The following is a 16,476-nucleotide window of genomic DNA, read 5'->3' as shown; positions in this document are numbered from 1 at the left end:
ACAGACAATCCGGTCATTATCTCATTGTCGTGCATCGGATTTTGTCTGCAAATTGATTGCTATCTTTCCTACACGACAACACTTCAATGAAAATTAATCAGCTGTTAGATGCTTTGTGACATCCATAACTTGTGAAAGTTATTACATAAATGCATGTTCTTTCTTGCTTTCCATCTCTCCCATGGGGGCCCTATTCCACATTTGCCTCAATGGGTTCACGTCAAATCACTGTCCGTACCCACAATTTCAGGATTCTTGATTCCAGGTATCATAAACCTATTTGGGAGTTTTTTACCTTCTGTAATAGCTGTGCAAACATTCATTCCTGGAGACACAGCTGCTGCTGTGCATGCTGGATAAAGAACACTCCATTACAGCTGCTTTTCTGAACTGCTGCTGCCTTGCACTAATAGAGTCATAGAGATGTACAACACGAAGCAGACCCTTCGGTCCAACACGTCCATGAGATATCCTAAATTAATCTATTCCCATTTGCCAGCACTTGGCCCCATATCCCTCTAAACTCCTCCTAATCATATACCCATTCAGATGCCTTTTAAATGTTGTAAGTATACCAGCTTCCACCATTCCTCAGGCAGCTTATTCCATACACGCACCACCCTTTTCGTGACCTTAACAGACTGTGAGAACTGGCTCTTTGTTTGCTCATAACTTTAAAATGTCATGGCTTTATCGGACCATTTGTATCTGTGCTGACCTAGGATTTTTGGGACTTAGAGAAGATCCAATTTTTGGGAGAGTCCATTTACAAAGAATTCACTGCATAGTAAATGACACAATATTATTCATTTAAAATACTGCTCAACAGAAAATGAATATCAGAAAATTTCAGAATAATGCAATCCAAATAGATAAAATTAAACAAATAATTTTGTCAGTAACCAAATGTGTTTGTGCTTCAAGCCAAAAGTATTGTTTTTCACATTCACTTTAGATGGTAAAATGAGAAATACTGAATATGTCACCTAAAATGAAAGTAAAACCATTTTTTTAAGATTAGATTCCCAGTGTTCTTAAGTAAGAACAAGTAGAGAACACTTATATGAACTTTCTAAACCATCTTAAACTTCCTCACACAATTAATTACTTGTTGGACTGAAGCAGTTGCTCAGCAAGCAAAATCTATGCACCTATTACATCCCACGTACAATGGAGTGAAGAAATGCTTAACGTGTTTTCATTTGAGAAACATTGGTTTAATTTCGATGTTGGCCAGAAAATTAGGAAAAATTTCGAAGTTCCTATGTCACACCAACTGATCTTTAGCATTCACTTGGAACAGAAAGTAGGGATCTTCGTTTAACTCAGCCCAGACAATCACAAAGGCCAACCTCCCGTCTATACAATCCATCTACCAAGCTCGCTGTCAAGGAAAGGCTGCCAGCATTCTCAAAAATCCATCACACCCCGGCAATGTTTTTCTACAACCTCGGCCACTGGGGAGAAGGTACAGAAGCCTGAACACACGCATCAGCCAGTTTCGAAACAGTTTCTACTCTACTGTTGTTAGAATACTGAATGGACTCATGAACACTTAACATTCGTCTATACTTGTGTTTTTGTTTTACTTATCTATGCTACTTAACTCTGTGATCTGCCTGTATTGCTCGGACGTCAAAGCTTTTCACTGTGCCTTGGTACATGTGACAATAAATTCAATTCAAATTAACACCTTATATGAAGATAATGCTGAAACCCTACATATCTACACTGAAGTAGATTCAAATGCACTCTCAAGTCCTTTTAATAGAATACTCAGGCTCAATTTACTATAGGGAAACTCACTGACAGAAATGAAACATATTTCTTACTGGTTTTCAATGACTGTTCCAGCCAAACATTCAAATGTAATGAGGGTGCCTACACTGAGAATCAATTATAGATAATGGTTAAATTTGTTTGATTTGGATTACTTTTTAAAAGGAGCACTTTTGATTGAATAATTTCAAGTTATGGACCTAGAGATGTCTCATTACTGCATAGTAAATATTCAAGATTTATATCAATTGTATACATATAATGTCTGGGAAGAACATAACTGAATCAACAAGCTTGTTCATGCTTTGATTCCATGGATCCTATGCTGAATTACAGGAAAAATAAATGAACAGAAATTAAATTCCAGACAGTAAACACTAGAAATCTATACAATATAGTTGCCATTAAATACACAAATTTAAACCAGTTAAGGTACTAAATACATGGTACAAGGTCTAATAACAAGTTATTTTTCCATGACACTAGTCAACTAATTTGGGAATATTTATACATAAGCATACTATTGAGGTAAGTATCTGCTAAAATTCATTAATGATACCAGTAATAGGACACTAGTTACCAGTTAAGCACGCTAGATGGTTTCAGAACTGACTAGGTAAAATAGGTATGAAGTGAGTCACTTCAGTCAACCCAAATCAACCAAATACACATGCGTGAAAAATTGAAGTTATCAACATAACTATCATGGATGAAGATTGTTAACTTATGCCATTTTGTGACAGAAGTGAGAAGAGCTCAATTCGGTCATGAACATTTTGTTGCAGAATGAAGTTCAAGCTGGTGATACAGAAAAAGCCTAAACAATCAACATTGGTAAATTACACAATTCAACATTAAATATATTAGTGAAGAATATCTATGATTACTGCTGCTGGGTACCACAGAGGATGTTAAACAAAAGTAATAGTGTAGATATTGGAAATCTGAAGTAAGAAAAGAAAATGACAGATGTAATTAGGAGATCTGGAGGGGGAATGAGTTAACACTTCAGATCAACCAACAATACACTGTCAGAATTGCATACATTATTTATCTTACCCTTAGGTCAATTATTCGATTATCAAGTCTTGTATCTTGGTTGACAGTAGCCCTTCCTTCCTAAGTAGGAAACAAATATTAAGAATATGAATGAAGGGTTAAATAACGATAGTCATTGCACCTTGACTGCAAATATTTGTACTTGTTACTTATTGATCTATTAAACACATTCTGACCTGACTGCAGAGATTAAGGATTGCAGAGTATTTCTTCATTTCCCTACCTTCCCCAATCCTAGTGCTTGTTCTAACTCAACAAACTAACTAATTAAAAATAAAATATGAAAAACTGGCTTGTGATAATTTGTCAAATTACATTGGAAGATGCTGACCTAAGCGTTCTAATGGAAACCTTTTAATGGGAACCTTAATCATTAAAATAAATAAGTTATCAGCTGTGTTACAATCAGTAAACTCAAATGGTTATCTGAAGGTGCGTTAAAACATTAACAATTACAGATGAGGAACCACAAGTGGAGGAAGCAGTTAGCACTATAAAAACACAATACACTGATAGGTTTTTAAAAATGTACAACTCCAGCATAAAGTGCAACTATATACTATTTTTAGCTACTTCTAATGTTGACCTCACAAGACTGTAACCATCTGCTAACAGTTTGATCAAGTTTCCCCCTTTAACCACCTGCACCGTTAAACATGTTGTCCCAAAGGATTTTATTTCTGACTTTTGTAAATCATCATGTCACTTAGCCATCACAGATAGTAGAATGAAGTCTTAACGTCTACCAGTTTATTTGTTTATGCACAGTATTCTTGCTTATTTTTATTATCTAACACAGAAATGTTCTATATTATGTAACAGTCAAAATATGATCAAAAATAATTTGAAAAATTACAAATAAAAACAAATCAATTTTTAGTTATTGTATTTTGATTAGCAATAATTGATTCCTTCATCAATTCATAATTTTTGGATTTTTTAAATTGCATTTTGATTAGTAGTAATTAATTAATTATTTATTAATTTGCAATTTAAGCATTGCTTGTCAAAATATTTTTGCATTAATATATAACAGTTGACTCTTCAATTGATTTTCATCTATTAAGTTCGCAACGTGAAGCATCATTACATTGAAGTATTCCTGCAATTGTCACTTTAACGTCAACAGAAATTTCACAAAATAAAAACCAACATTTCATTAGATAAGGAATAATGGTCACAAACTATTATGACTTTGCTCACAGCAAATTTAGTGGTGAAATTTATGTTGTTCCAAATGGCCAACTGTGGATTCCACATATTTTAATTTGCTTCACAAGCATCTACTATTAGAAAACCACAGTTAATAAAATAACTGTTAATCTAGATAAGAACAGGCAGTTAAATCACCAGAGTGTAACCTTCAAATGTGATTATCGCATTACATAATTTATTGGATGTGGATGGCAAATTTAGATTAAACCATTCATAACTATTGGCTGCCATACAATTTTTAGTAATGCTTCTAAAAGAGCTAGTTTGTGGGTTTCCGACAATTTCCCTAAGCCTCACACATAATTACTTTCATAGATTCATGCTCAATAACAGCTTTTGCTTAAACAATCAACATTTCAATGACTACACAAATGATAGAAAAAAACAACCTGCTGTAATGTCCATTCAAGCTGATATCCTTACATATATTATTCTAAAATAAAAATTATATTACAGACAAAAGTACATGGTTTAGTGAAATATATTGTGGGAAGTACTTTCTTCTATTGTAATTTATTTGCAAATTACCAAGGATCTCTGATCCATTTAGGAGGAATTATAGTTCACATTTTTACAGTCTGCAACAAGTAGTTTTCACATTTTAGGTAGAGTTGGAATCTGATACACATTCAGCTGATTTGATCCATGGGCTCAGGTTGAGATTTCGTGCTACAAAGGTTGAGGGATACGGAGAAACTCAAAATCATTTCATCACAAGATATCCAATTAAGTTCCTAATTTAGTTGCACTTCTGTATTGCTAATATACTAGGTTCAGAATATATATGTACGTCCACTATTCCACTGGTCTACTAGCAGACCTCAACCAATCCTATCTCAGGATCTGTACTAGATGTGACATGTTGTATTCCTGCAAATGGGTTAAAAAAAACAGAATGGAATGCTTCTCCTTTCAGTTCGTTTGGAACAAGATCAAACTTTACTTGAAGTAAACACTGCCAATACTGGGGATGGTTTTTCGACTGACTATTATTAGAAATGTAATCATTGTTTCTACAAGGGTGCAAAACACATCAAGTCTTTCATACATGTAGAAATAACTACATGTTACTTTAAATACAATGGAATTATAAAATAAAACCTAGGCTGTCTCTCTAAATGTTTAGAAAAGGATTATTCACGTAAAAGCAGTTTGCTGTTCATGTAAGATTTCACCAAGAGACATTTCTGTAATTTTTAACATTCTTAATTCAAACACAAATTATGGCCAAATTTTTTCTGTCCATTCAGCACTATATCTGAAACAGTAATGCCGCAGATACCAAAACATAATGCAAATAAATTTTACTGCACTTATTTAGATTATCTATTTATCAATTGTTAGTCTAATAAGCAAAAGTATAAGCTTTCGAGATTTGAACTTATAAAATTAAAACTGCAATATGATGTTGAGCCAATACGTCAGCACAATTTCAGATTTTCCACACAATACAACAGAATCCGTTCCAATTAGGGAAAGGCTCAGTGGAAGTCAAATCTGAGCTAAGTTTATTCATAGGAAGAACCAGACTCATGATTAAGACTGCCACAAAACTCTTGTGGCATTAATGACCAATCGACTGATCATGGGTATGAATGGAATTAAATAGAAAAACACCTGAAAATTAAGTCAGTAAACAGCTATCTGTCAAGAGAAAGCAGTGGCAACATGTCCATCCATAATCTGACATCAGTAACACTTTTACATCTATTTATTAGAGATTCACTTGTATAGGTGTTTACTTCATTTAGGCGAAAGTGGGTACTGCAGATACTGGTGATTAGAGTCAAGATTAAAGTAGTGCTGGAAAAGCAAAACGGGTGAGGCAGCATCCGAGGAGCAGGAAAATCAATGTTTGGGGCAAAAACCCTTCATCAGCCCTTCATTTGTTCAATCAAATCTGCCCTCTGTACAGGTTAATTGAGATCAAATATATTTGGAAATGATAATCGACTGCTTATAGAAATCATTTGGTGGGGATTTTAACCTGTAGCATCCAAATAAGGAAAGGAATAAAAATAATGAAGCTTGGACAATTACACAAAAGTCAGGGTGTGCAAAAGAAGTAAAAAATAGCACTGAAATGCTCAATGAAATTTGGATTATGTTATTTACCTCATCACCTGCTTCAGGACGCATTGCATCCTCGAGCTGCAAAGGCAGCCGTGGTTCAGCTGCACTGATAACATAGATCTGAAAACAAATGACAGCATAAATAGTAAGATAGTAACAACATAACAACAGAAAGTACAGAAATATCTTTAAGGACATGGTTTCCATCTAAAAAAGTTTCTTCAAATGCAACTGAAACCGATTTTGCATAATAAATATGTATATTAGCCTCTAACTGAATATTGCTGAATGCAAATTACTTAGTGCTGAACAATGCTAAGGTTTAAAAGAAAGCACAGAAAATAAAACTGGGAACATTGGCTTTATGTGAAGCATGCTAGCCAGAAGTGGAGTTAAAATCTCCTATGTATAAAACGTAACAGGCAGAGAAATATAATGTAGTAATTCAGGGTTTCATGGCAACCAACTTGCAAAAGGTCCTCTTTATGCACAGCTAAAAGTCAAAGATATAACTATAAGTTGAAATGGTACGCTCCAAAAATATGAATTTATTTTACTCTTTTGGGGATATGTAGCTGAATGGAATTATTTGATTTTATTCTACTTTCAGCGCATATTTTCCAACTTAAACACACAGACTTACTCTTTCGATGTGGAGTTCAACATCTTGTTGGGAACAGCTCTCTATCTTTTGTTCCACCTTCCTCACTATACCTTCCACGTCCACTATACTCTCTTTACTGATGCTATGTAAAAAAAAGTCAGTATTTATGATCCATAATTCCACACCACATAATAAATGTATCTAAGCATAACCTTACTGTGCAATAGCAAAACATTTAAGTTAATTTCGATCAGGCACAACACATGCCACAAGAAATCTAACAATATGGTTCAAATCTTTCTGTTATTTATGGTGTGCTCAACCTGTGGAAAGGCACTGATTGAACTGCTCCACTTGTACCAGCTCTTACAAAACTGGATCTTATTTCCTGTGCTTTCTGAAAATGTTGGAGCTTATTACATTGTTTACAAATACTAATACATGCACACAGAAGAGTTAGTTATGTTTCCAAAAAAAAGCTTTACTTTTGTATTATCAAAATGCTGACTACCACTTTCTCAGTTTTTTTTGTTTAGATTTCAATAGTTTTTACCTTGCTGATATAATTTCAGATGTGTCCTTGTTCAACTATGCATTTCTGAATCGGAATTACAAGATCACATCTGCACTGCACCTGAAACGTTAAGTTCAAAATCTGAACTCCTTTGGACTTTATTGTCTGTTGTGATCCAGTGAGATTACTGGATTTACTCTGAATTTATTTGTGTCATAGTGCAGTGAAATAAATAAATCGAGTGCATCCTTAGAATGGTCAAGGTAAAAATGCAAATTCCATCATGGCAATTGAAATAATCTAAAACAATCAACAACATTCTAAACGTAGTCAATTTGTCCCATCTCCCAAAGTTAACAGATTCCTAAAGAAAATATATCCAAATATTAATCAGTTTTAGCTTGGATCATATCCCATTGTGCATCAAATTCCACTGAAACTTTTGAGATATACTGCTTAGTCATAGAACCATACAGATGTACAGCATAGAAATAGACCCTTCGGTCCAACCCATCCATGCTGACCAGATATCCCAACCCAACCTAGTCCCACCTGACAGCACCCGGCCCATATCCCTCCAAACCTTTCCTATTCATATACCCATCCAAATGCCTTTTAAATGTTGGAATTGTACTAGCCTCCACCACTTCCTCTGGCAGCTCGAGTTGCCCCTTAGGTCTCTTTTGTATCTTTCCCCTCTCACCCTAAACCTATGCCCTCTAGTTCTGGAGAGGAAGGAGACCAGAACTGCACACAATACTCCAAAAGTGGCCTAACCAACATCCTGTACATTTGCACCCTGACCTCCTAACTCCTATACTCAATGCTCTGACCAATGAAGGAAAGCATTCCAAACACCTTCTTCACTATCCTATCTACCTGTGACTCCACTTTCAAGGAGTTATGAACCTGCATTCCAAGATCTCTTTGTTCAGCAACACACCCTAGGATCTTACCATTAAGTGTATAAGGCCTGCTAAGATTTGCTCTCCCAAAATGCATTTATCTGAATTAATCTCCATCTGCCACTTCTTAGCCCATTGGCCCATCTGAACAATATCCTGTTGTAATCTGAGGTGACCTTCTTTACTGATCCACTACACCTCCAATTTTGGTGTCATCTGCAAACTTACTAACAACACCTCTTATGCTCACATCCAAATCATTTATATAAATGACAAAAAGTAATGGACCCAGCACTAATCCTTGTGGCACTCCACTGGTCACAGGCCTCCAGTCTGAAAAATGACCCTCTACCACCACCCTCTTTCTTCTACCTTTGAGCCAGTTCTGTATCCAAATAGCTAGTTGTCTATGTATTCCATGAGATCTAACCTTGCTCACCAGTCTCCCACGGGGAACCTTGTCGAAAGCCTTACTGAAATAATATAGATCATGTTCACCACTTTGCCCTCATCAATCCTCTTTGTTACTTTTTTCAAAAAATTCAATCAAGTGAGACATAATTTCCCACGCGCAAAGCCAATGTTGTTGACTGTCCCTAATCAGTCCTAGCCTTTCCAAATAAGTGCAAATCCTGTACCTCTAAAAACCTGCCCACCACCAACATCAGGCTCACTCGTCTATAGTTGTCTGGCTTGTCTTGTCCTTACTACCTTTCTTGAATAATGGTACCACGTTAGCCAACCTCCAGTCTTCTGGCACCTCACCTGTGACTATTGATGATACAAATATTTCAGCTAGAGGGCCAGCAATCACCTTCCCAGCTTCCCACAGAATTCTAGCGTACACCTGATTTTGTCCTAAGGATTTATCCACCTTTATGCATTTCAAGACATCCAGCACTTCCTACTCTGTAGTATGGACATTTTTCAAGATGTCACCATCTATTTCCCCACACTCTATATTTTCCACATCCTTCTCCACAGTAAACACTGATGCAAAATACTCATTTAGTATTATCCCCATTTCCTGCGGCTCCATGCAAAGGCTGCCTAGTTAACCTTTTGTCCTTAATGTATTTGTAAAAACCCTTTGGATTCTCTTTAACCATATTTGCAATAGCTATCTCATGTCCCCTTTTTGCCCTCCTCATTTCGCCCTTAAGTATACTCCTACTGCCTTTATACTCTCATTGAATAAATTTAACTACATTTCAGAAAAATAGATATCATGTGCTAATAACCATCTTTCAAGACAAGAAGGAATTTCTTTTCTCATACAGTAGTGAATCTAGAATACGGAAGTCTTGCCCACATGTGCTATTCAGGTTGGGTTGTTAAGTATATTCAAGGCTGAGATAGAGAGATTTTTAATCAATAAAAGAATCAAGGATTGTGATGGTAAGGGTGGAAAGTGGAAGTCAAGATTATCAGATCAGTCATGAATAGTGGAATAGATTTGATGGACTGAATGATCTATTTCTGTTCCCATGCCTTATGGTATCTTCAAGAAAACATTTCTGTCCATCTGTCTTAAAAATCATGCTCCCTATTTTTATTCCACACAAAAACAAAATCATATCTGTTTCAATAAAATCACCTTTCATTCTTCTTGGGTACTCTCTTGATTATAATATCATCAGGTTCCATTTAAAAAGACAAAAAAAACAAGAACTTTATGTTGAATTTGGAACAGTTTAACATCATTTGCCACGCTTTCCTGCCTTTAGCTATTTACCCTAAGGTAAATAAATATTACTATTAAGCAAAATATTGTGGTCTGACCTATTTGCTGACATTTAAATTGGACAGGAAACATAGTGAGCTACTTACATGAATGTACAATAGTATTAAGGCCAAAGGAAAATTTCAAGTTCTATAGCATGTGACTTCTTTCACACTGTGCATAAAGCAACAAATTTCAGGTCATGGAGACGTTGGCACACTATCGGACTGTCTTTTTAACTACGAAATTGAAGTTATTGGGAGGAGACACAAATTATAACAATCTGAATTATCACATAGAAAGGGTGCACTTTGCAGCTGGTGCCCAGTAAAACTAAATTAAACTTAAAACTGGGCACCATTAATTGCCAGGTGTTTGATTTCTACCTTATTGAAAATGGCTTCTAAGCACACAGAACATTGTGACTAAAATCTGTGCATGCTTCAATTACTATTCAGAAATCACACTCACATTTAGAAAATAAACTAATGAAACTTTAAACTTGATGTTGCCCCAGCTCTGTGATTACAGAGTGGAGACTCGTACAATTGCAACATTTAAAAGGCGTTTGGATGAGTATATGAATAAGGAGGGGTTGGAGTGATATGGGCCAGATGCTGGTAGGTGGGACTAGATTGGGTTGGGATATCTGGTTGGCATGGTCGAGTCGGATCAAAGGGTCTGTTCCCGTGCTGTACAACCCTTTGACTCTAAAGTAGAACAGCAGTGTGTTCTGCATTATGTTTCTATTAATTACTGTGTGTTCTTATAGTGATTATGTGGACCTCTTGAAAAACCAGAATACTTGATTAACTGCCACACTCCTGGTCCCATAGGGGCCAGTCAATAATAACTTTGCTGTATTTAATTTTTGAATTGGATAACGTGGTGGTAATTCACTGAAACGTATTAAGAGATGGCAACTGATTTTAAACAAAAACACACAACTTTGTTACACAAAAGAAAAACAAGCCAGATGATATAGATGTAGAAGATGGTCTAGAAATAAAAACTTAACATAAGCATTAAAACAAAATTTCAACCTGTTCGTCACAGCACCCAATTCAAAAACTCAAGCCCACCAGAAAGTAAATTCTGCCCATCTAAACTCTGAGGTTCTAGGAACATAGAAGACAGAAATAGGAGGAGGCCATTCAACCCGATGAGCCTGCTCCGCCATTCATCATGACCATGATTGATTGTCTAACTCAATGGCCTAATTATGCTTTCCCCCGATAACCTTTTAACCCATTCGTCCCAAGTGCTATATCTCGCCACCTCTTGAATACATTCAAGGTTTTGGCATCAACTACCTCCTGTGGTAATGAATTCTACAGGCTCACCACTTTTTGGGTGAAGAAATGTCTCCTTATATCTGTCTTGAATGGTCTACCCCGAGTGCTCAGACTGGTTCTGGACGCACCTACCATTGGGAACATCCTCCCTGCATCTATCCTGTTTGGTCCTGTTAGAATTTTGCAAGTCTCTATGTGATCCCCCCTCACTCATCTGAACTCCAGCGAAAACAATCCGTCTCTAGTCAATCTCTCTTCATTCGTCAAACCAGCAACCCTGAAATCAGTCTGGTAAACGTCCACTGCACACTCTCAAGAGCAAGAGCATTCTTCCTCAGAAAAGAAGACCAAGACAGCACACAAGTTTCTAGGTGTGGCCTCACCAAGACCCTACATTACTGCAGCAACACATCCTTGCTCCTGCACTTGAAACCTCTCACGAGAACAGAACCCTGTAGCACTCCATTAGTTACTACCTGCCAATTTGAAAAGGACTATTAATTCCTCCTATTTCATTCCTCTCTGCCAACCAGATTTTTGTCTATCTCAATATATACCCCTCAATCCCATGATCTTTAATCTTACACAATAATCTCATGCGGGACTTTGTCAAAAACTTTCTTAAAGTCCAAAAATACCACATTGACAGGCTCCCCTTCGTCAACTCTACTATTTACACCTTCATAGAATTCCAATAGATTTGTCAAGCATGATTTCTCCTCCATAAATCCATTCTGACTTTGTCTGATCCTGCCACTGCTTTCTAAATGCTCCGCTTTAAAGTCTTTGATATTGGATTCAAGAATTTTGCCAATACAGATGTTAGGCTTACTGGTCTATAATTCTCTATAATGGACATGATATCTAGAAGGACAGTCCTTCCTTAGATGGTGTGGGAATTGAACTCATGCTGCTCTTCATTACAAATCAGCCATCCAGCCAACTGGGCTAACCAACCCTAAAGTATAAACATCCTATCCATTAACACTACACAGACCAGGTAGGAGTCTGCTCTGCCATTCAATGAAATCCTGACTGATCTGATCACCCTGAACTCCACCTTCCTGCCTTTTCCCTGAAACACTTGATTCCCTTTTACTGATTAGAAAATCAGTCTATCCCAGCTTTGAATATACTTAAATGAGCCAGCCTGAGCAGCCCTCTGTGGTAAAGATTCAGGTGGCTCAAGTCACAAGCCTTCATAAGCAAATTATGGATCTGGGTCACTGTTCCAGAATGACATTCTGATATTTGAAGAAACCCTCACAGATCTGATTAAAATCTCTCTGTCTCTATTTGAAAATTCAACTTCCAAAAATGGCAAGTATATATGACTTTCATCACACCTCCCCACCAAAGGAAGAAAAGATATTAAGAAATGTATCTATTTTCTATCAAATAGTTCTTTTGGCATGACTTTTATGTTAACAGTGACAATATACTAACACAATAATTTTCATAAAAAAACAGATACACAAGTGCATTTTGATCACAGCATTCAGTTTCTTTCAGATTTGTTTTTGACAACATCCACTATTACATTGCTCTTGCCAGTCACACAAATGACTTTTAAACAGCGTGGCTGCAATATTAAACATTAACAAAACAGTCCAAGTTCTTGTCCCAAAACGTCTCCAAAAAAATTAACAAACTTAAGTAATCTCTTCCGAGTTATTGGATTTGTAAATTATGAATTGATGTAGAGCTAACACAAGGCTCAACTGGTCTTTCTCTAGTAATGAGTATTCCTGTTGACAAGAATGCAGTTTAAGCAACTCCATAATATCCAATCTGGTTACTGGAAGATCAACTCTTCAATTTCTAATTCGTATTTGTTCTCCATTTGTACTGATATTTTTATTTTACTTCTGATTTATTTTGTTTCAGAAAGCACTTTTTTCCTATCATAATTGCCATATCTCTTAAACACGACACACCCCCTCATTTTTCCATCGACCTGGAGTACTTGCTACATAATTTACGTCACTGAGTTTCATTTTGATTTAGCAATGTCCAATGAACCTTGATGGTAATGGTTCTCAATTATCACCAACAACAACAAGATTTTAAGCTTTGGCCTTTCTCCTGCTCCAGTTTAATTGTTTGTTAAGCTTAGTTGAAACATGTTTTAGCCAACTCTCACAATTTCTGAAACATTAGCTGTAAATGCGATCACTAACTTTGGTTCTTAAATTTATTGTTAGTTTATTTAACGTGCTTTCTCACCTCATCTCCATATATCAGTTCAAGAGAACTGAATCTGGTGGACTCATTAAGAAAATCACTAATGATAAACATCAATGAGGGTATTTCTTTATGCCAATCTTTAGGCTGCGCCTGACAACAAGCTCTAATCATGGCCTTTAAACTCTGATTCAATGTTTCCCTTGGTCCTTGAGGAGAAAAGTGAGTTTAATGAAGAAAATAACATGATAGATGGTAACACAGCACTTTTGCATCATATTTGTCATAAACATTGTCAAAAACTTAAGTATTGGAAATGATGCACATCCATTCCTCCATATTACAGTTTATTAAGTCTTGCCTATCAAGCATTTCTCCTCATCATTGCAGTTATAGAGTTGCTTGGCATTAGAGAATCTGGCCATTTCTGAAAAGACAGATGTTGCTGAAGCTTTTCATCTTGCAGTCATCAAGACAAGCAGTTGAATGCCAAATTTCAAAATATTACAACAGTAATTTATTGGCAAGGCCTCAGGTCACTGAGTCATTAAGATGTACAGCATGCCAATACATCCTTCGTTCATGCTGACCAGATCTCTCAACTCAATCTAGTGCCACCTGCCAGCACCCGGCTCAGATCCTTGCAAACCTTTTCTATTCATATACCCATCCTTTTAAAAATTGCAAGTGTACCAGCCTCTACCACTTCCTCTGGCAGCTCATTCCATACATGTAACACCCTCTGCATGAAAAAGTTGCCTCTTAGGTCCCTTTCATATCTTTCCCCTCTCACCCTAAACCTATGCCCTCTAGTTCTGGACTCCCTGACCCCAGGGAAAAGACTTTGTCTATTTATCCTATCCATGCCCCTCATAATTTTATAAACCTCTATAAGGTCACCCCTCAGCCTCTAATGTTCCAGGGAAAACAACCCCATCCTATTCAACCTCTCCCTGTAGCTCAAATCCTCCAACTCTGGCAACATCCTTGTAAATCCTTTCTGAACCCTTTCAAGTTTCATAACATCTTTCCGATAAGGAGGAGAACAGAATTGCACGCAATATTCCAACAGTGGCCAAACCAATGTCCTGTACAGTCGCAGCATGACCTCCCAACTTCTGTACTCAATATTCTGACCAATAAAAGAAAGCATACTAAACGCCTTCTTCGCTATCCTATCTAACTGCGATTCCACTTTCAAGGAGCAGTGAACCTGCACTCCAAGGTCTCTGTGTTCAGCAACACTCCCTAGGACCTTACCATTAAGTGCAGAAGTCCTGCTAAGATTTGCTTTCCCAAAATGCAGCACCTCACATTTATCTAAATTAAACTCTACCTGCCACTTCTTAGTCCACTGGCCCATCTGATCAAGATCCTGTTGTAACCTGAGGTAACCTTTACTGGGGAGAAAGTGAGGTCTGCAGATGCTAGAGATCAGAGCTGAAAATGTGTTGCTGGAAAAGCGCAGCAGGTCAGGCAGCATCCAAGGAACAGGAAATTCGACGTTTCGGGTATAAACCCTTCTTCAGGAATTCTGAAGAAGGGCTTATACCCGAAACATCGAATTTCCTGTTCCTTGGATGCTGCCTGACCTGCTGCGCTTTTCCAGCAACACATTTTCAGCTCTAACCTTCTTTACTGCTCCACTACACCTCCAATGTTGGTGTCATCTGCAAACTTATTAACTATTCCTCTTATGCTCGCATCCAAATTATTTATATAAATGACAAAAAGTAGTGGACCCAACACCGATCCTTGTGGCACTCCACTGGTCACAGGCCTCCAGTCTGAAAAACAACTCTCCACCACCACCCTCTGTCTTCTACCTTTGAGGCGGTTCTGTATCCAAATAGCTAGTTGTCCCTGTATTCCATGAGATCTAACCTTGCTCACCAGTCTCCCATGGGGAACTTTGTCAAACGCCTTAACATTTACTGCTCTGCATTCATCAATCCTCTTTGTTAATTCTTCACAAAAACTCAATCAAGTTTGTAAGAACGATTACTCACGCATAATGCCATGTTGACTATTCCTAATCAGTCCTTGCCTTTCTAAATACATGTACATCCTGTCCCTCAGGATTCCCTCCAACGACTTGCTCACCACCAACATCAGGCTCACTCGTCTATAGTTCTCTGGTTTGTCCTTACCATCCTTCTTAAATAGTGGCACCATGTTAGCCATCTCCAGTCTTCCGGCACCTCACCTGAAACTATCGATGATACAAATACCTCAGTAAGAGGTTAGGCAATCACTTCCCTAGCTTCCCACAGAGTTAGAGGGTTCACCTGATCAGGTCCTGAGGATTTATTCACTGTTATGCGTTTCATGACATGCAGCACTACTTCCTCTGTAATTTGGACACTTTTCAAGATGTCTCCATCTGTTTCCTCACATTCTACATCTTCCATGTCCTTTTCCACAGTAAATACTGATGCAAAATACTCATTCTAATACCTTCCCCATCTCCTGCAGCTTCTCACAAAGGCTGCCTTGCTGATCTTTGAGCGGCCTTATTCTCTCTCTGGTTACCCTTTTGTCCTTAATGTATTTATCAAAACCCTTTGGATTCTCCTTAACTCTGTTTGCCAAAGCTATCTCATGTCCCTTTTTTGCCCTCCTAATTTCTCTTTTAAGTATACTCTTAATGCCTTTATATTCTTCTAATGATTCACTCGATTTATCCTGTGTATACCTGTCATATGCTTCCTTCTTTTTGTTAACCAAACCCTCAATTTCTTTAGTCATCCAGCATTCCCTATACCTACCAGCCTTTCCTTTCACCCTAAAAGGAATATACTTTCTCTGGACTCTCGTTCTCTCTTTTCTGAAGGCGTTCCATTTTCCAGCCGTCCCTTTACCTGCAAACATCTGTGTCCAACCAGCTTTTGAAAGACCATCAAAATTGGTCTTCCACCAATTTAGAACTTCAACTTTTAGATCTGATCTATCCTTTTCCATTACTATTTTAAAACTAATAGAATTATGGTCGCTGGCCCCAAAGTGCTTCCCCACTGACTCCTCAGTCACCTGCCCTGCTTTGTTTCCCAAGAGTTGGTCAAGTTTTGCACATTCTTTATTAGGTACATCCACATACTGAATCAGAAAATTTTCATGTACACACT

At 37.3% G+C, this 16,476-nt stretch overlaps 1 protein-coding gene across 1 annotated transcript in view; it reads right to left on the bottom strand.

Moving 5' to 3' along the window:
• Positions 1-16,476, bottom strand: part of dars1 (aspartyl-tRNA synthetase 1) — an 86,413-nt gene that overhangs the window by 34,553 nt on the left and 35,384 nt on the right. The window contains exons 7-9 of the mRNA XM_060827838.1: positions 6,770-6,872; positions 6,169-6,246; positions 2,839-2,898 (exon numbers count right to left, since the gene is read on the bottom strand). Of these exons, the coding sequence (XP_060683821.1) occupies positions 2,839-2,898; positions 6,169-6,246; positions 6,770-6,872 (241 nt within the window). The remainder of the gene's footprint in view (positions 1-2,838; positions 2,899-6,168; positions 6,247-6,769; positions 6,873-16,476) is intronic.

The sequence above is a fragment of the Hemiscyllium ocellatum genome, chromosome 7, assembly GCF_020745735.1.
Source record: "Hemiscyllium ocellatum isolate sHemOce1 chromosome 7, sHemOce1.pat.X.cur, whole genome shotgun sequence".
Lineage (NCBI taxonomy): Eukaryota > Metazoa > Chordata > Chondrichthyes > Orectolobiformes > Hemiscylliidae > Hemiscyllium > Hemiscyllium ocellatum.
This window is presented reverse-complemented; position numbering and strand designations above follow the sequence as displayed.